Below are 19,346 nucleotides of genomic sequence, written 5' to 3'. Positions count from 1 at the left end.
TGACTAGTGCAGAGAAATGTGCTTCTGGTTTGAACAGCCAGGCGAAACAATTGTCGTATCAGGCTGCTTCCGCGTCCAGTGTGAATATTGTGTGAACATGGAGTGAACATGACCTCAGTGTCCTTAGTGACACAGCAAACACGCCCCTGCTCTGACTCCCCTCCTCATCCTGACTCCCCTGCTGATAACTCTGCTCTGTCTCTCCTGTGTGTCGTCACTGTTGTTGGTTTGTGTTTGTGTCCTGATGCTGCTGCTGCTGCTGCTGCTGCTGCTTTTGGCTCACGCTCTCTCTCCTTCTTGTTTTTAATCGCTGCCTTGGTTTGACCTGCAGAGCTCTACCTTTCTCTAATTCCTTTAGGTAAGACTAACATGTCTGCTTAGAACAGCCAAGAGTTTAATCACACAAAATGAAATTTGCTCATCATAGAGGTTAAGCTCTGCCATTTTCTCTATTGATACTTTTAACTCTTGCTTTTTCTAAACTGCTTTATTATCCTCGATTATTTTATTGATTTAGATTTCCTGAATGTGTTTTTTTTTACCCACTACATATCTGCTTACTGTAGCATGTCATCCTTTGAAGGGATTTTTGATTTCTTATCATTATACATAACATTTTATTATGGTATTAATGATTAACACTTAAATGTAAAGTTTGAGTGAAGTCTCCTGGGTCACATTGTGCTTCAAAAAAGAAGACTGAAATGTATTTTATTGTGGTAACACTTTATTTTATACAAATTCTGTAACATTTCATCGTACATTTTTGGTTAATTTCCCCAGAGATTTTTCTGGAAATGGTAATCTAGTTTTGGTCTGAGGCAGTTATGAATTTCATTAGTTCGATTTACAGAAGAATTTACTTTATTTAAACTTAACAATATAGTCATTCACAATTTGTTTATAATTGGAAGATTTGATGTAGTAAAACTGATATGATATGATGATTATATACAATCCCAATTCCAAAAAAACTGTGTAAAACGTAAATAAAAACCAAATGCATTAATTTGAAAATTCTTACCGCCATACAGTGAGGGAAACAAGTGTTCAAAACACCAACATTTTTGTCACTAAACGTTTCCAGTGAGTTAGTATTACAGTGTTTTTGTGTGGCAATATCATATCATCATACAGTGTCAAGTATAGATTTAGTTAATTATTATATAATTTATTAATATTACAAATAAGTAGCCTACTAGAAAAATGTAATCAATTTCTTTTTCTGTCCACTAGAGACATTTTACTGCTACAAATAGTCTCTATATACAGACTCTGCATTCAGTGAATATAGATAGGTAGAAAGGTAGATAGATACTTTATTCATCCCCTCAGGGAAATTCAGAGCCCTGGTTTCCAGTTGTAGGCTGTTTGTAGTCCGTGTGATATTGACCAATCACGTTTGAGCCGACTGCAGTTGTTGCCAGGTTAAACGGTCCGTGCGGTGAACTAACGAGGCGGAACATAATTGGCGTCACTGCAAACTCTGAATCCATCGCAATGGTTCAGCATATTTACTTATACAGTATATAAACGGAAACAGAAATTCGCCTCCTCCGCCCAAATCAAACTGGAATGCCAAAAAATTGGGGGTCTGCCCCCAGAGGCTGTATCACCGTCTGCCGGAAGTCAGATGCCGAATACAGCCGATGGGTTCCGAGGATGGTGCTACAAACAATGGCTGAGGTGAGATGAACACACTGAAAACTTTATCTTATTGGATAAAACGGTTGATGTTGACAAAGTTTTCTTCTGAGGACATAATTTACAGTTGAAAAAAGGTAATTCATCGCAATTAATTTTATGGCAATACTCAGCATATTGCAACATATTTAAAATAGCAATAATATTATATCGTGACTCCAGTATCCTGATATCGCATCATGGAACCTCTGGTGATTCCCACATTCCCACCCCTACCAGAAACTGCTCTGATAAAGAAATGGTAACATTTCAAGACATAAAAACTACGTGCAATGAAGTGGACTGACACAGGAAACAAGTATTGAACATGTTAAGTGAAATTTATTTGATATTAAGAGAAGCAGGAACGTGTTGCAGCATCAAATTCAGAATGACTGTATATTGCAAAAAAACATTAAATTTATCAGTGTGAACGTTAAATATCTTGTACTGTATTCAACTGAATTCAGGTTTTTAAAAAAAGAATTACAAATCATTGCATTCTGTTTTTATTCATGTTAAACACAGCATCCCAATATTTTTGGAATAGAGGTTGTACTTACCTGTAAACAAATCTTATATTTTTGAGTCTTCAGCCGACCCGACTAAAAGACTCTGCAGCTGTAACAGCTCAACGCTGCCTCTAAACTTCAGTTCATAAATTTGATAAATTCATTCTTGTTTTAGGAATTTATAGGAAACCTTTGGACCCATAAAATAAAGTGTTTCCAACAGTGTTTTCTTTCTGAAGTTTTGACAATGTACCAAGGACACTTCTCTATCTGCTGTAAATTTAGATTTTACCGTTTGAATACATGTGAATGAGAAATGAAGCTAACGTGTCAAGGGCACCTAATCACCAACAGCACTTTAACTGGTGTATTCACTGCATTATATTGTGTGTGTGTGTGTGTGTGTGTGTGTGTGTGTGTGTGTGTGTGTGTGTGTGTGTGTGTGTGTTGTGTGTGTGTGTGTGTGTGTGTGTGTGTGTGTGTGTGTGTGTGTGTGTGTGCGCGCGCCACTGCTTGCTTGCTTTGTAACACCTGCACTTCTGTCTCCTCTCTTTAACGCTTACAAAGTAGCAACTATTCCATTCGCCACTCGATAAGTATGCCGGCCATGAGGTAAAGTAACACACAAACCTGCTCTCTGTTCTGCTTCATATTATTAACTGTCTGTGTAACACACACACACGTTACCTTTACCTGCAGCACTGTGACTCTGTGTTACTGCTGGTTTTCTTTCTGAGAGATTTTTAAACTGTGAGATCTTTTAGTTTGAGTAAAGGTTGGAAAAAGACTGAGTGAACATAACTGTCCTCTTACTTCAGTTTTTTAATCCTTTTCACTCAACCTTAAATCGATGAGGAGTTTAAATAGAATCTAGCAGGTCGTTGTATCTCGTCGACTCAGCTTATTGATCAAGTTACAACTTTCTTATTCATTTGTAGCCGGTCAAACACTAACTGGCAAGAAAATACCTAAAATAATTAAGTCTTTACCAGCCTGAGACGGCATGAGAATGTTTTTTGTTTTTGATTTTGATGTGTTGAACATGGTGAGATGCTGTGAAATGCTGAATTAACTTGTGTGTTGTTTTCTGTATTTATTGTATAATTTAGAAAGGTTCTGTTTCAGTGTCCCTGTGTTCCTCAGATGATGTCACATTAACATGTTTAATGAAATTATATTCTGTCATATTATAAACATGTGTCAGTGTTAGACAGTGTAGGAATAATACGGCTGCAGTGGAACATGAAACAACTAAATAATCATGTTAAGTCTTTTTTTTAATGTGTTTACCTAATTTATGAGCAGTTAAACTTTTGATTGCTAGTCTAGTAAATAAAGTCTGACACAACATAAAGATGTACATAAAAATTAACAGTTTAGAAAATGTCATTTCTTTTGTTTTCTGTCGTATGTTTTTATGAGGTTTCAAGTTTATTGCCGAGTTTACAGTTAACCTGCCTTTTTAATTACCCTGACATCACTGCATGTAATGTTAACACGTCTATTTTTGTGAATGTAACATCACGTCTATGTTCTGCAGGAACTCTGCGACCTTCAAGTCGTTTGAGGACAAAGTGGGGAACCTGAAGGTGAGGAACGCACCTGTAGGCCAAGATGACGTACGTTAAATACGGTTTCTTTGTATATGTAAGTGTAAGATTCAGTGTTTAACCAACAGTTTGCCACAGCGGTCCCCTCGCCTCAAAAATATGTGTGTTACAAAATGTCATAATAAATGTAAAGGTTCTTGGTTTTGGTAAATGAACCTGTGTCATCAGTAAACAACATAAGATGTTTGTTCTATGAGCCATTGTTCCTTAAAGCCGTGTACCTGTACCTCGAGGGTACTGCAGAGGATATGTGAGATTTTTTTTTAAATGTTAATTTTAAAAATACCAGTCATGCATAATTGCCAAGATGATAATAATAATAATAATAATAGGTTCAATGAAACAACATAAGTTCAGTAAACCACATTTTATTTTCAGTATTTTCATTGCAATCATAACTGCCAAACTGCCGACAAACACAATCATGTTCACATTGACGTTGTGTGTTTACCAAGTGTTTGGTGCTGTTCAGGGGCTGCTTGGCTGAAAGAATATTTATTTTAAAGAAATGTTAAACCACTACTGTAAGCCATCTTTGTTTAGTTAAGATTCACTGAGTTGAAAGTTTTAAATAACACATTCATGGCTCCTCTGCTGGTGCTCTGCTGGATACTGTCAGTACTGGCAGTGAGACGGGACATACCCATTCAGGCGCCTCTGTCCACCGGGGGCCATGTTTATGGTCACACAGCAGCAGCTCTCATGGTCTTCTGTCTTCTCTGCACCTCTTCTCTGCCCTTGTTCCAACACTAGAATTACGGATGCTGTATTGGTGATTAAAAATTAAAGTTCTGGCAGCGTAATTTCTAAATCACATGACGTCCCCTGGTGATACTCGTCCCATCTGAATATGACTAAAGTGTTTTTCTCCCTGTAAACCTGTGATGAGTCAGCATATTAACGCTGACGATCAATAACACTCTGCTCTACTTCCTGTGTCTCTCTTGTCTCCTCAGTATAAGGTTGTCGGCCCCAAAGGAAACGGCGAGGCCGTCAGCTCCCCCACTGACTCCACCCCCACTCAGGAGAACCCGCCTTTCTGAATGCATCCCCCCTCCTCCTCCTCTTCCTCCTCCTCCTCCTCCTCCTTGCTGCCACCTTCCTCACGACCTGAGACTGTACTGTTATCACCTCACATCGCAGAGTCAGCCCCGATCCTTTGACCCTCCACCTCACCGACTCGCCGCCACTCACTTTGCCCAAAGGTCTGTAGACGCAGACAGGCGGAGGTGAAGGACTCGTGGGTTTGAGGTGGGACGAGCTTTCCCATCGCTGCTGGTCCCACGGCCTCCACTCCTCTGCCTCGCTGTCGAGGGAAAAGGAAAATGTTTTGTTGATGTCTAAACCTGAATAAATTACAGACCTTGCTTTGTTACATTGCCACGTCCTCCCCAGTTAGACCCCACCCCTCCGTTAGTCCAAATAACTCCTGCGCAGGTTCTTACTGTGTCAGCAAATAAAGGCTAAATTAAGACGTCAGGCTTTTAAACTAAACGAGAAACTTCACATTTAATTCCAGGGTTTGGGGTTTGTTCAGATATCGCTGCAGTGATGCATCAAACGTAGCTCTGCAGACGGATTTTTGGGCCCAACTCAGAGTTTAGGAGCCAGAATATCTGCAGACTGACGGTGGAGGAGCATTTAACGGGCATGAGATGGTGATTTATACCGCTACTGTTTGTCTCTTCTTGTTTCCGACTTCTATCATGTACTTAAATCACTCATTCACACTGTGAGCACGTCACCACAGCAACCCCACCTTCTTCTCAAACTTGTAGAGTTCTCTTCACAGCTCTGCGGAGGCTCGACACAGGCTTCACTCGCAGGTTAGAGGTCAGTGGTTTGACTGGTGGGGGGGTGGGCAGGGCGGGCGGGGGATCCAGTACATCTCACCTCTCTTTAGACCTTCTACTGCTACATGCATGTGCATATCTCATCTCAGTTGTACCATACCGACCGCGCAAAGAAGACCGAGGTCTCGTGTAACACCCTTAAAACAAAAAACACACCCAGGATGTAAAAACAGGGAAAAAAAACCTTAAACCATTTTGTATTACAAACTATTTTACACTGCTTTGCATAATGTTTTTACATAACTTTTATCAATATGTATAAATATATATGAATAAATATATTGTCACTGATGCTGCCGAACGGTAGTGATCAGGTTGGGAGGTTTGAGAAAAAGCAGGGGAGGCGAAACAAACTTAAATGTGATGAGTCAGTTTCACAGACGTGACTTATTGTCTGTCAGGAGTTTATTTCTGTTTAAAGTCTGTCGTGGTCGAGATATGTTTGTGAAACTGACTCATTAATGAGCTGCAGTCGTCTGGTACCCGTCTGGGCGCCAAGCAGACGAGAAGCAACATAATCAAACTGGTTTTCATTGTAAAAAAACTGCAGGTGTGTTTGATCTCAGCACATTGACACCGCCATTTGCAAGTCAAACTAAAACCTCAAGATTTAAAACGCTTTGAAACCACTTTGACTGTGTTTCTTCTTCCTGGTGCGACTGCGGCTCCCTTCCTGTCGTTAACACACAGAACTCAATGTGAGACGATGCTTTGCTGTGTACACTACCTGGTGAATGTCAACGCTTCTCTATCGGCCTTACTCACTTTAATAGTTCACCTGTTGTTATGATTTAGCTGGTAGACAAGATTTTCTCCTTTTATGTTCTTCTTTTTCTTTTGTTTAGTTGTACAGGCTGGTTGATTGAAGGAAAGGCAGTTAGCGTTAAAATATTTAGAGTCCAACGGGCCACAGAATGTGTCAAGAAAACATGTCGCTGCCGTAGCAGAAACGTTTCCAACAAAAAAAAAACCTTAATGCACACATGAATGCACTTCTGTTAACACACACTAAGCGCCCTGATCACACACACACGCTGCATGAGGCTAAACTAACACACTTTGTACCAAATCACTGTTGCTCTTAAAAACAGAAGCTCTTACAAACAGTGACAGTAAACCTGAGAGCACAGAGCTGTGCAGCACCGTCACTTTTCTCTCTTTTTATTTTGTTGAAGTTGCTGATACAAAGGCAACATTGCCTCTGGTGGTTTGACAACACGTTACAGTGATTTTCCCGGAAAACATACAGGCAACTTCTTCAAAAAATGCCAAAATTTGTCTCAAAATGAAGCTTGAGTTGCTGTTAAGGCCGATCAATGTTGCCTCTCGCGTTGCCAATTTTGTTTTTTGCACCCGTTGCAGCTGCAAAACGTTGCTTGTGTCCTGGCTCAGCTTCAGTGCAGTGACTTAACGTGTCGTGGGTGGACAAGTGTGTCAATGAGGCAGTAGAAAAGGGTAAATATAAGTTATATACCTTTTTTAATATTTGAAATCGTTGAATGATTTACGCCAAAACTTTCCTGGAAGGTTTAAACTCTGTTACAGAGCAAGAAACGAGCAGAACATTAAAACAGATGAGCAGGTGAAACCGAACCAGCTCTCTGTGACTGAGCCGGACGTCAGTGATCAAACAGTAACACAGCTCATAAACAAATCTTCCCGGCTTCAGAACTGCTGCCAGTGTATCATACGTGTATTGCCTTGTTTTTTGTGTTGATCCTTTTGGTAGTTAATATATTCCCGTTAGGTGATTTGTCGTGTTTCCTTTCGGCTTTTTCCTTCTGTTCAGAGAGGTGGAACTTTCAGAGAAGACCTGTTATTTGTACAAATGATTTGCCATCAGTTTAAAAGCAAGTTGCCAATGTTTGAATATCTGTTACAGAAATCTCTCTTTTTCTGCCTCTGAATCTCATGGACTCTGATTTCTGCTTTGCCAAGATGAAAAACGCACATGCACACTACAAGAAATATGAATCTAAACTCATTTACTTCAGATTTGACTCCTAAGTCATATTTTTCTTACACAAAGTGGAGAAATCACCTCATGTGTGATGCTTCATGCAGGGCGACGAACTCTGTGCAAGAAAATTTTAGTTTTTAAACACTGAATTAAATGACATGTTAGGATGAAACTTTTTTTGCAGTGAAGCTGTCGCCTGTTTAAAGCTGCGATCAGTTTTAGGAGACTGACTGATAGAAAAGGTTGGTGTACTTTGGTGTTGGGTGTCAGTGGGAAGCGCAGCACACGGCGAGCGTGCTCTGCAGAGGCTGGAGGACAGTAGAGTACTTATAGCTTTATTATTAGGTCCTGGGCCTAGCTGATGTAGAATATCAAAAGGGATCAGATTTGGAAGTTCATGGTGAATTAATTAAAAAACATTTTTTTGGTTTTGTTGTATATGTTTGGATATCAATAAAGCATTCCTTTAAATGAAAACTTGGTGTTTGGTTCAAATCTGTTCTTGGAACAAAATAATACTTCACACATCTGTTTCCACACAGATGTATAGGAAAAGGAACAGGCAGATTTTAACTCCGACTTGCAAAAATTTTGATTTCAATGCTGCCACATTTCGGGAACCAGACCTTCAAGCACAGATCTAGTTATCAAAACGTATCCGCATTAAAAAAAATTATTTTTGCAGGTTAGCAGCATGCAGGAGTTTTTCTACAAGTTGAAATCTGCTAAAGGTAACTCAGAATTTATAAATGACTTTGATTTTACTTAGTTAAACATGACTGAAGCTAGAAACTGAAGCTACTGTCTTTACTTTTTTGTTCTAAAACCTAAATTTAACCAGATATTTTTGTGATTTTCTGATAACATTTTATTTAAATAGATTATAGTCGTGCAGGTGTCAGCCAGGTCTATGTTACAAATTTGATGCGGCCAATTGAAAACACCTTTTCCGGTGAAGTGAAGTGAATGAGTGGCACAAAGTGACATTTAATGATTTTGGAATTTTATTTAAAAGGAAAAAACACAACATGGCAGCCATGGGATGCTAAAATAAGATCCTGTATCCTTCCCTCTAGCATCTGACCCAGACCTACAGGATAACACAGACCGATGAGCCAAAACTGAATTTAGTCCATTTTGGGTCTAATCATGGAAAACGAGTTGTTCTACGGCTGTTATCACATATAATTTGTTCAGTAGACACACTTAACCCCACTTACACAGTGTCCTGCACGAAAAAGATAGTTCCCTGACCGGGAATCGAACCCGGGCCGCGGCGGTGAGAGCGCCGAATCCTAACCACTAGACCACCAGGGAAGACTGCAAATATTCAGTCCCTATTGGATCATAAAGTTGCAGTTCACATGGACTATAAACGTATGGCTAGTCAGGAGTTTTCAATTCAAGCAGTTAACTGTCAACGATTTTCTGTCAGCGAGCTAATTTTCTGATTCAAAGCGGAAGCTAAAATACGCTCTCTTCCTTTGTGACGAGATATCGCGAGATTTGATCTCATCTTGTACAAATATGGGCACCAAGTTGTCGTGGCCGAGTGGTTAAGGCGATGGACTAGAAATCCATTGGGGTCTCCCCGCGCAGGTTCGAATCCTGCCGACAACGCAATAACGTTTTGTCTGTATCACGCATCTAGTGTTCCTAAAACTCTACCGAGAAAATCATATCTACAACATATAAAAACAGGGAGAAAGCGCTGGGTGGTTTTCATACAAAACATCACAGCGAACGTAAATAGTAACTCCTACCATGTGAATCTTAATAACTAAAAAATATCTTGACTTCTGTCAAATCTTAAAAGCTCCTGTCGAGGATTCATGCTTAATAAATGATGCACATCTCAGTAAATTCAGTCACACCCATCTGACAAATGACACTTGATCAGCTTTTGTTTTGACAGATGACAAAAGAGGATTTTCAACATGTGTCTATCTGCACACAACTACAGCGAACAAAAACATATGTATGTATGTGCTCCTCTTTACTGATCTATTTTTATTCTATTTTTATCTGCACTGCCTCAGGGATGAGGACACTACTGTAATTCATGGATGTGACCACAGGAGGGCGCTCGATGCACAGTGCTCAGTGTTGGAGACAGTCTGTATCACAGTCAGTGAGTGGGCAGAGAGTACAGTAGAGTATGTTAACTTAGGTTGAGGTTTGAACCACATCAAAAGTTCAGATCAAAACTTAACTGTATGAATGGAAAAAGATTAAAGAATACAAAAGATTAAAAAGAGTTAAAAAATTGAAGTAACTACAAAAAGACAACAAAACAACCCAATTAAAAAGGAGGATACCAGAAGTGTTTAACACACAGTTTTCTGAGTTAATGAAAGTTGACTTTTTACAGCGGCTCTCACAGGACACCACTGCTACAAACATCTGATGATCCTGTAGAATATGTTGCATGATGCTTCACTGTTGATTAAACTATCAAACAGTCAGGTAAACCCTTTACCAAAATGAATATATTCATATGCAGCCCCTTTGTAATCACCAACCATTTTCATAAGTAACCATAACTTAATTACATATTTTTCCTCAGTAACTGTTACTGTAACTTTAATTACATGTAACTAGTTAATCCCCAACACTGCCAACAGTTTGGCGGTAAAATGTAACATACACATTAATGCAGCAGTGATATTAATCCCAAACCATCATATATCCTTCTACGACCCTGTGTCCTCATAAGGACATCACATTCTGGATTTACTGGACCTCATTATTCATTCTGCTTAACTTAGACCTGTTGTCCTCGTTCATGGACACTTTTTTGTGCCATCTAATGGTAGTAAGAGCCCAATACAATAATCTGATATAAAAACAAGATGGTAGCCATCTCTGCAAAGTCAAGGAGAAGAGTGGACAAGGTACAAAACCTGATCACATGTAATGGTTGATGTTTATTTATGATTAAAAATGTTTGTTGTCTGATATGCCATACAAACCTTATGATGCTGTAAATTAGAAAGTACTTGTTTGAAGACATTGGGAATTCATCATCAGCTTGTTCATGGACATTCTCATTTGAGGACACTGGGACTTTATTATCGTTGACAATGTTAGTTTTTTTTTATACTTATCAGGTCCTACTGATCCCAAATAGCTAGGAGAAATTAAAAATGCATACCAAACAAAAGTCAGAGTGTGAGGAGGATATAATATTAAAACACTGACTGTGCAACGACAAGGTTTAATTTACTCCTTCCGCCACTGATAATAATAAATAATACATTTTATTTATAACGCACTTTTACAAGTGCTCAAAGACGCTTACATAAAAATAATAACAGTTTAAAATACAAAACAATATAGAATAATAACACAATTAAAATACAGAAACAATGTAANGTCTGGATGTTATGAAAGCATGGATGAGGGTTTCGGCAGCAGAGAAGGTGAGTAAGGGGCGGAGACAGGCAATGTTTTTGAGGTGAAAGAAGGCGGTCCTGGTGATGTAGTTAATATGGTGGTCAAACTTAAGTTGGCTGTCAAAAATGATACCAAGGTTCCGGATGTGCGGAGATGAGGACAGAGTGCTGTTGTTGAAGGTGAGGCTGACGTTTTGGGTGGTTCTGGTGTGGGATGTGGGACCAATGATGATAATGTCTGATTTGTCACTGTTCAGTTGAAGATAGTTTCTTTGCATCCAGTTTTTGATTTCAGAGAGACAGTTACTGAGTGTGGAGAGGGTGGTGTTGGTGATGGCTTTGGTGGAAATGTACAGTTGGATGTCGTCAGCGTAGCAGTGGAACTGTAGTCCGTAGAGATGGATGATTTTGCCAAGGGGGAGCATGTATAGAATGAAGAGGAGGGGACCAAGCACTGATCCCTGGGGGACGCCTTGTGACAGAGGAGCGGTGGTGGAGGTGCAGTTGTTAGTGCTGATGATAATAATGATTTATAATGATTTTTTAATTCAACAAATATAATTACATAGAATAACATTATATACACACAAAAAACTGAACATACCAGGGGGTCATGTAAACAGAGAAAAAATTAAGAGGGAAACAAATTAAGAAAAATGATGAACAAGTCAAAGTACTGTCTCAGTTCATGTGGAATTCATCAAACACAGTAAAGCCTCTTGTTGTGGAGCCATTTTGTTGAAGTCATTGAAAGCAAAGTTCAGTATGTTCTTGTGGATGTGTTAAAATCAGTTCTACAAAAAGAAATATATCTTTCCCCCTCCTGTCTCACACACACACACACACACACACACACACACACACACACACACACACACACTGACACTGTGACCATATGGAGCTCACACTGACACACAGCAGTTATCTCCACGCCCCGCCCCCTCACTGTACCTACGTCACCATCCCTCCCTATATAAGCGCGAGCCGTCCTGGCTGTCAACAAGAAACAGCGTTAACATCCGTTCGGACCTTGGAGGGTTACATTTACCCAAAACTTATTTTCAAATGGGCCCCGTCGCCTAGCGTTTACTCCCCCAGCCTCGCCGACTGAGTTGAATTGGGTGCTACTGAACATCGAGCACGTCTGGGTCCCTAAAAGGTGAGGGTGCCCCCCCCCCCCCCCCCCCCCCCATGATGCGGGGTGTTAGAAAATGGTGGTGGATGGGGGGCGAGCTAACGATGCTAAGCTAGCTAGCTTGTTCTAATGGCAGCTGTTACAGTCTTTGTTTTGGTTTGTTTTTAACGCAGGAGAACTAACGTCATGTTTCAAGTTTTTTCTTGTTGTTCAGTTGTTTAATTCTCACAGTACCAACGGTCACATCATCGCTGGTGTCGACACATTCACAGTAACTGCTAATTTTAATATCAACAGACTGTTTTTGTCTTTGTTTGAGAGACAAAATGTCGTCGTTTTAAGAGGAAGTTTAAGATTTTTACTCTTTTATTCACTACAAAACAGACTTCATGTCTCCATCACAGTCTGCTGGAGATTCTGCTTACACTGTCATTTCTGTCATGTAGCAGAATAACATCAAAATGTCGGTTTGGCGCAGTGACCATCTAATGTAAACAACAGGACCCCTGCAAAACATGGGGCGACGTCACTACAGTGGAGATGTGACCGTGTTGTAACGCTACCAGAAAATATATAGACATATTTTTGAGTTTATAAATGATGTATTTTGGTTGTGAGCAGTTTATGTGCATTTAATGCTCAGTTTATTTGTGTGTTTCTGACTAAAGCCTCGAGCTTGTTGTTTTTCCGGAACACATAATGGCTGCAGCATGTCCTGCATGTTTTTCTCAGGTTCTTTGGGTGACATTTTCTTGCATGCAATCAGTGCTGAAAGGATTAGTTGATTAATTTGATAGTCGACTGACTGATCTCCACAATTTTGAGTAGAAATGAACAGTTTCAAGTCGTTAATCAAGCAAAACAAACAAAGTGACTGTTTGTGATTTCTGACCTGTTAGAGGATAGGTGATGATAGCTAGATTATTTGATCATGGTAAAAATAATAATTGTAGCCTCACACAAACAGTAATTACAAGGTTACCTGTTCATTTATTTGTCATTTTACAGAAACAAGATTGCACAATGACATCGTGTAGCCTCTCAATGCTACACACACATAGAACATATCAAAAATATTAAAATTAGAAGATGAAGTAAAACAATAGATTCAGTTACCCATTCACAAATGCTCAGAGAGAGGATTAGTTTAAAGATCAGACAACTAGCTGATTTAAAATATATGTATTTTTAAATTAGACCTGAAACGACCACATGGTTAATCAGCTTGTACATTTACAGAGAAATAATCTGCATTGAAAATGGTTAAATCATTGGTTTTTAAACGGAGATGCCAAAAATTAAGTGGTTACATCTTCTCATGTGAATATATTGCATGTTTCTATGATAGTAAACTGGATATCTTTGGATTTTAGACTGTTGGTTGGACAAAAAAAAACATCACAAGTCAACAGGCATCTTCACATAATAGTTACTCGATCAGTGGGGAAGTGATTAGCACATAAATCAGTAATGAAGCAGTAGTTAAAGCCCTGATGTGTGTCGACTGTATCGGTTTATCGATACATATCGATTCTGAATATATGAAATGTTTTCAGTGCTCATTTTCTGCAGTATCGACACGTCGATACCAGCTGCGCTTTCTCGCTGTCTGTAATCATTAACGTTCACTACAGTTATTCTGCTGCATTACAACACTAATAAACGAGACAATGACAAGTAACTTAATAATTAGTTGAAGCTATTGTAATGAAACGATCATAATGTCTGGCATTTGTCTGTAAAGGAGTATAAAACATCTCCAGTTCTTCGCTGAGTTAAATGTTCCAGTGTGGTTTTGCTCATACTGTAATTTCCTCTCCAGGTTTCCATCAAGCACAGCGTACAGCAACCAACTACAGTAGAATGGCGGCTATTCCAGCAGGCGGTTCTCTCGTGGCGACCACTGACTACTACCGAAGTGAGTCTCTCTCCTTTTTTTTATTCCCTTATCACACCAGTGGTCAAACTGACTCCTCCGTCCTGTCTGGTGACTATTACTCTGCTGATGGATTTACACTGCACTCCCACTAGATAAGGTCCTTTGAAGTGCTTATAATTTAAATGTAATGAATCACCTTGTGTCTATTTGAATAACCGATGGCTGTTATGTATGGGCTGTGCTCAGGGTGGAAGAATCTGGGGCCTTAAGTGCTGCATTTCTGTTGTAACTAATGGAATATCCCCCCTTCAGCAGTTTGGTGTAATGCTGCGTCAGGCCCAGACAGATTCCAGCCAGACTTGTTTAAGTAGTGGGTGAGGGGGGAGATTACAGAGGTTTTCCCAAGACGACGCCCTTCCAGTGTTCCCTTTTTTTTGTTTACACATCTACAAAAGCTTTAAGATCTGACGTCATAAGAGGTCTTATCTGTAGCTTCATGAATGCGAGACCATGGTGAGATGGCTACACAGTATGTGCTCTATTAATGTTCCCCAGAGTGCCAGATAGACTTGTAACCTGTCTCAGTGACTCAAATCAGAAGTGTGCGTTATAACCACATAGGTGCACCTCAGGCTGGGGTTATATAACAAATAGAAAAGGGATTTAAAATTCCTGTATCCCTCCCCCTCTGATTTTATCAGTCCAGTTAGATGTCATGCAAAACGAATAAACCTGTTAGATTTCACCGTGTTAGTTTGATTGAAACTCCTTCTTAAACTCTTATTCTGCTCATTCTCTCCTCCTGCAGGGCGCATCGGCTCTACGTCCAGTAGCAGCTCCTGTGGCAGTTCGGAGTACAGCGGAGAGGTCATCCCTCACCATCCAGGTGTGTTTTTGCATCAATGAAACAAAGAATCATTTGTTGAGATTAAAAGTTTTTACTCAAAAAACCCTCCAGTTGCACTGCACAATCAGTGTAGAAAAACCTTTTAAACAGAATTGAGACCCTCACAGGAAGTTAAATCTCAGTTAAAACTAGTGTTAAGTCTGAAGAGGAGGTCGCCTGACAAACACTTTTTCTATTTTGTGAGAACAATATTCAGAAGCTGATTAAAAAAACGTCGCCATTGATGCGTCTGTCCTACCGTATATAACAGGTTTATCTGAGTCAGCACGAGGTATTACTGGTTAAACACTGATTCTCCAAATTAACTGACTCAAAGCTGCAGCTCAGAGGATTTTGAGTTTGGGGTAATCTGGTCAGAAAATTATGCAAGACAGCTCTCATGTAAATAAATGAGTCATTTAATGGGCTGTGAATTTGGAGAGGACAATGTGTTCTGCTCAAGAGTTAAAACAGCAACCACAGGAGTGCGTCTTAGGAACTTAGACACATCCTGTGTGCAGTTTGAGCAACGACTCAACATTTATTAACATGAATGAGCACCATACCCTTGCTTACTGATCTGGTGACACTGCTGTCAGAGCTTTGGTTTCTGTAACCTCAGAGATTGCAGTGGTTGAGTCAGCTGTTGCCTCAGACCACAGTCACCATGGTTGAGTCATCTGGATGTACACCCAGCTCCAGTCTGATCTGGCTCTTTCTAATCAAGAGTAGAGAAGTCACTGTCCTCTCAGCATCAGCAACTTCCCGTTCAGCTCCTCGGTTAGGATTCAGATGTCAGTATTAACAGGAATAAGAACCGTGGCCTTTGCACGTGTGCGTCAGCCAGCCCCTGGTCCGCCAGTTGATATCTGCTGACTGCACCAGTAATCCTGGATCAGCGTCTCAGCGCAGCTTTATGGGAAACCCATCTGGTGACGACGGCAAAGTGCTGCCTCAGGGTTTGTGTCGGCAGGGTCAGCTTTGTAACGGTGTCAGGGTGCTGATATTTTCACACACACTCACAGACACATACACACACCACAGTGCTGTAAATGAAATTAGGTGAAAGGGGAAATATGGTTGTGTGTGTACGCAGACTGTGCTGCTCACGTGTCTTTCATTACTGTTTATTCTGTCAGTTTTATGAAACTCAATTTGATTGAAATTAACAAAAAATAAATAAAACCATGACTATACAGATAAAATCGTGGCATTATTCACAGCCAAAAACAACTGAAAAACTATAGGAAAGAGTTTTATTAGTTTTGTAAAGGGGTGGGCGATATGTTGATTATACTCAGTGTATCACGGGTTGATGTTTTAAGCCACTGACATGAGACTGGCATTGGTGTTTCTGTTCTCTCACTCTTTCCCGTGGAAAGACTGCAACGATTTTGTCACAGTTTGCTACCATGGAGCACCAGTGCAACTTCCGAATATTATTAATATATAAACGGAAGAGCTGTTAGTTTGTTTCCCACAGTGACTAAATCCTCACGTTTAATGCTGCCACTGTGATGGTTAAAACTTAACTTAATTATAACAGTACTTAATTTAACTTTGTTAAAACAGTACTTTGTTTAACTTAATCAGAACAGCACTTAAATTTTACGAGAACAACCCTTAATTTAACTGTATTAGAACAATAATTTATTGAGCTGCTTAGTATTTTAGTTGACCACATTACTTTAGAGGAGACTTCAAAATATGGAGATATACATTGTGTATTGTAATATTCAGATATAATGATAAAATGATTGACTGGTTTATACTTCCTAACCTCTTTTAATTGTCTTCAAAACTAGTTCCCATTGTAGACTGTCAAACTGTTTCAGCAGAGACTGGTGACTGCTCAGATATACACGTACACAAACAGAATATATACTTTACATATGTCCCTAACTGGCACCATTTCATGTCCTGACCCAGAAACTATTTACAGCACACAGCAGTTGTACTGTATGTAAATGCAGCTGTTGACGGTCGCTGCTCGAGGTGTCACGTACAGTTTGACGTGGAGCCAAATGCAAGTCCTGAGGGAGGGAAACCTGAGTCACGTCTCCCTCAGAGAGAAACTGAAGAAACACTCGACTCAAACAAACGTGTTACACTCTGTCGCTGTGATGTTCAGTCTGCTGTCTCTCGTCTGTGTGACTACAGTGTCTGGTAGTTTTCTTCAGCTCATAACGAAGAGCAAAGTAGCTTTAATCTGATGAGGAATTTTAGAAATGAAACAAGCCGTCCTGGAGGGTTTAATGTCACATTAATACAGAATAATACTCACAAACTCCACAGATAGAAATTTGAATTAAATGGACTGTAGGCACTGTGTTACCAGTATAAACATTTCTTCACTGTCTGCCTCCACAGGACTCCCCAAGCAGGACTCTGGCCATTGGTGGTCCAGTTTCTTCTTTGGGAAGCAGCCAGGGATGACCCCTCTGACTGAGGAGGCACAGCAGAAGTAAGTATCAGAAAACACACACACACACACACACACACACACACACACACACACACACACACCGCTGACTCATCCTCTAATACTGCCACTGTGTCTTGAATTATTTTAATCCTGGTCATAATCCTTAGTTTCTAAAAATGCCCAGTTGCCGCTCTCTCTGACGTCAGTGGAGATTCAACATGGAGCTGCATGCTTCTACTTCTCTAGTCCTTAACTTGTCCAGGCCAGTTTTTTAGAGGAACATGATATCAAAAAAAGGCACCCAGTCAGTTGTTCTCCCAGCGCACACGCCTAAAATAGTTAATACTGGGGTTGTTTTTGGGATGATGTCACGCCATCTAACAACTTTAAAACTAGGGCTTGGCAATACATTGATAACACTCAGTGTACCACGGCTTGTTCCATGTGGGATGTATAAGATGACAAAATTGTCACACCATTTTTTGTAAGCCGCCAGCACAAACATGATGCGTCATACACACTCCCACGCCCATCCAGATCTCTCCTTGGTGGCAAGGTGTGTATATTTGTATCTGCAGGGCTTCAGATCATGACCTTTAATGTCAGTGAAGACTCTCGATCATCCAGGTCATGGTAATCATAAGTGCGATATCGTAGACTTGCTTGAGTATCTGAAGGCGTTACACCTTCAGTTCTGACAGACTGTCGCAGAGTCGCAGGCTTTAAACTCAGTGTAGGTGTGAGACCTTACAGAGTCGTTAAGGTCACAGGGTTGGACCCATCTCACCCTAACGACAGACAAGATGGCCAGCTGGGTCAACAACTCAGATGTGACCTTAATGACTCTGAAACTTTTTAATAAACAAGCTCTATTTTGATGCGTCTCATGCACCCTGGAACCGTAATTATATCAGAAGTACCAAAAAATGTATATTGTGTATTTGAAAATGGTTAGGGGCATTTGGCCCACAGGCCGCAAGTTGAGTATCACTGGTGTAGATATTGAAATCTGTCCAGGTTTAACTGCTTGACCTCAACCCACACGCACACCTCTTTGTTAAACAGTAGAAAGAACAGCTTTTCACAGTCTCTCTGTCTCTCTCAGGGCGGGGGTTACAGGTGCAGTAACAAACGGTCAGATCACCTGCGTTGCCAGGGAGATGGTGATGCAACGCCAGGTGAGTGAGAGCAGCGAAGCAGGAAGCCCCACCTCCTCCTGATCCTGCAGTCTCACTCTGACCCACGCCGCACCTCGGGGGGGATTTGAACCAACGACCAACGCTAGGTGACGGGAGGGTGTCCCGTTTACAACCTTTAGTTTTTTTTTATTCATTGTAGTGACAGGCTGCCTTACTTGTTCCTGTAACCTTGTGTTTTTTTATTGACTACCAAGAAAAAAGAAAAAAGGATTAAAAAAAAAAAGACGATAATGCAACTGATAAGCTCCTTTGTGTTTTTTTTTTTTTTTTTTTAAACATTTGTACTGTTAAGTGTTTGTTATACTGTGTTTCTTAGACACTGTGGTGCATACACATCCACATGCCTTTGTTAAACATTTTTCACTTTTGTCACCCTGTGATTGCAAATGCAATAAAGTAGACTCTTGCAGCCTAAAGTTCTGTGTTGGGTTCATGTCTCTGTTCTTCTCACACACGTTATGTAAAGCAGAAATGTTCCTTCAGCTTACAATTAGCGATGCAAAAACATGAATTTGAATGTGACAATTTAAGTTCAGCTTGAGTTCAGCATTTGTCCCAGCACACCTACAGCTCACTCTGGTTTAAGAACATGACTGTGTGTCAGCTCTGGTAACAATTTAGTAATGTTCCAAGTGATGTGTCCACAGCTGTTGGTTAAATTGGCCCTATAAGGGCAGTCAGTGTTTGCCAGGGAGTGGCTGACTGGTTTTGTACAGTGCTATTCTAGGAACAGAGTAAACACTGAGAGAGCAGTACTTCACGTCTCCCAACTGCTGCTCTGAAGCCAGAGTCTGAGGTTATGCAACTGT

The 19,346-nt window shown here is 40.3% G+C and overlaps 2 protein-coding genes and 2 non-coding genes across 13 annotated transcripts in view; 3 read left to right on the top strand and 1 right to left on the bottom strand.

Moving 5' to 3' along the window:
- Positions 1–8,095, top strand: part of tpd52l2b (tpd52 like 2b) — a 37,653-nt gene extending 29,558 nt beyond the window's left edge. For 2 of the 10 annotated variants that reach the window (XM_050063967.1, XM_050063963.1), the window contains 4 exons: positions 332–358; positions 2,766–2,807; positions 3,736–3,814; positions 4,762–8,095. In XM_050063967.1, coding sequence (XP_049919924.1) covers positions 332–358; positions 2,766–2,807; positions 3,736–3,814; positions 4,762–4,848 — 235 coding nt within the window. In that variant the 3' untranslated portion in view covers positions 4,849–8,095. Of the gene's footprint in view, positions 1–331; positions 359–2,762; positions 2,808–3,735; positions 3,815–4,761 lie in introns of all 10 variants that reach the window. The other 8 variants (XM_050063966.1, XM_050063962.1, XM_050063972.1 and 5 more) reach the window with 5 other exon arrangements.
- Positions 8,096–8,863: 768 nt separating this feature from the next.
- Positions 8,864–8,935, bottom strand: trnae-cuc (transfer RNA glutamic acid (anticodon CUC)). Its single transcript has one exon. It is a non-coding gene; the product is annotated as a tRNA-Glu (tRNA).
- A 221-nt stretch (positions 8,936–9,156) lies between these two features.
- On the top strand, positions 9,157–9,238 carry trnas-aga (transfer RNA serine (anticodon AGA)). The gene has a single exon. It is a non-coding gene; the product is annotated as a tRNA-Ser (tRNA).
- A 2,751-nt stretch (positions 9,239–11,989) lies between these two features.
- Positions 11,990–18,953, top strand: ppdpfb (pancreatic progenitor cell differentiation and proliferation factor b). The gene is made up of 5 exons (XM_050064903.1): positions 11,990–12,172; positions 13,971–14,066; positions 14,836–14,913; positions 17,284–17,377; positions 18,444–18,953. The coding sequence occupies exons 2-5, from the start codon at positions 14,012–14,014 to the stop codon at positions 18,556–18,558; spliced, it is 342 nt and encodes a 113-aa protein (XP_049920860.1). The 5' UTR covers positions 11,990–12,172; positions 13,971–14,011; the 3' UTR covers positions 18,559–18,953.
- Positions 18,954–19,346: the final 393 nt, after the last annotated feature.

This window comes from Epinephelus moara, chromosome 16, assembly GCF_006386435.1.
Source record: "Epinephelus moara isolate mb chromosome 16, YSFRI_EMoa_1.0, whole genome shotgun sequence".
In the NCBI taxonomy this organism is placed as follows: domain Eukaryota; kingdom Metazoa; phylum Chordata; class Actinopteri; order Perciformes; family Serranidae; genus Epinephelus; species Epinephelus moara.
This window is presented reverse-complemented; position numbering and strand designations above follow the sequence as displayed.

What these genes read in the sequence shown, in the direction of transcription:
- ppdpfb (XM_050064903.1), top strand. Translation starts at nt 14,012, where the DNA reads ATGGCGGCTATTCCAGCAGGCGGTTCTCTCGTGGCGACCACTGACTAC. An exon ending in GGTCATCCCTCACCATCCAG is followed by an intron (nt 14,914 to 17,283) that starts GTGTGTTTTTGC and finishes CTGCCTCCACAG; the next exon opens with GACTCCCCAAGCAGGACTCT. An exon ending in ACTGAGGAGGCACAGCAGAA is followed by an intron (nt 17,378 to 18,443) that starts GTAAGTATCAGA and finishes TGTCTCTCTCAG; the next exon opens with GGCGGGGGTTACAGGTGCAG.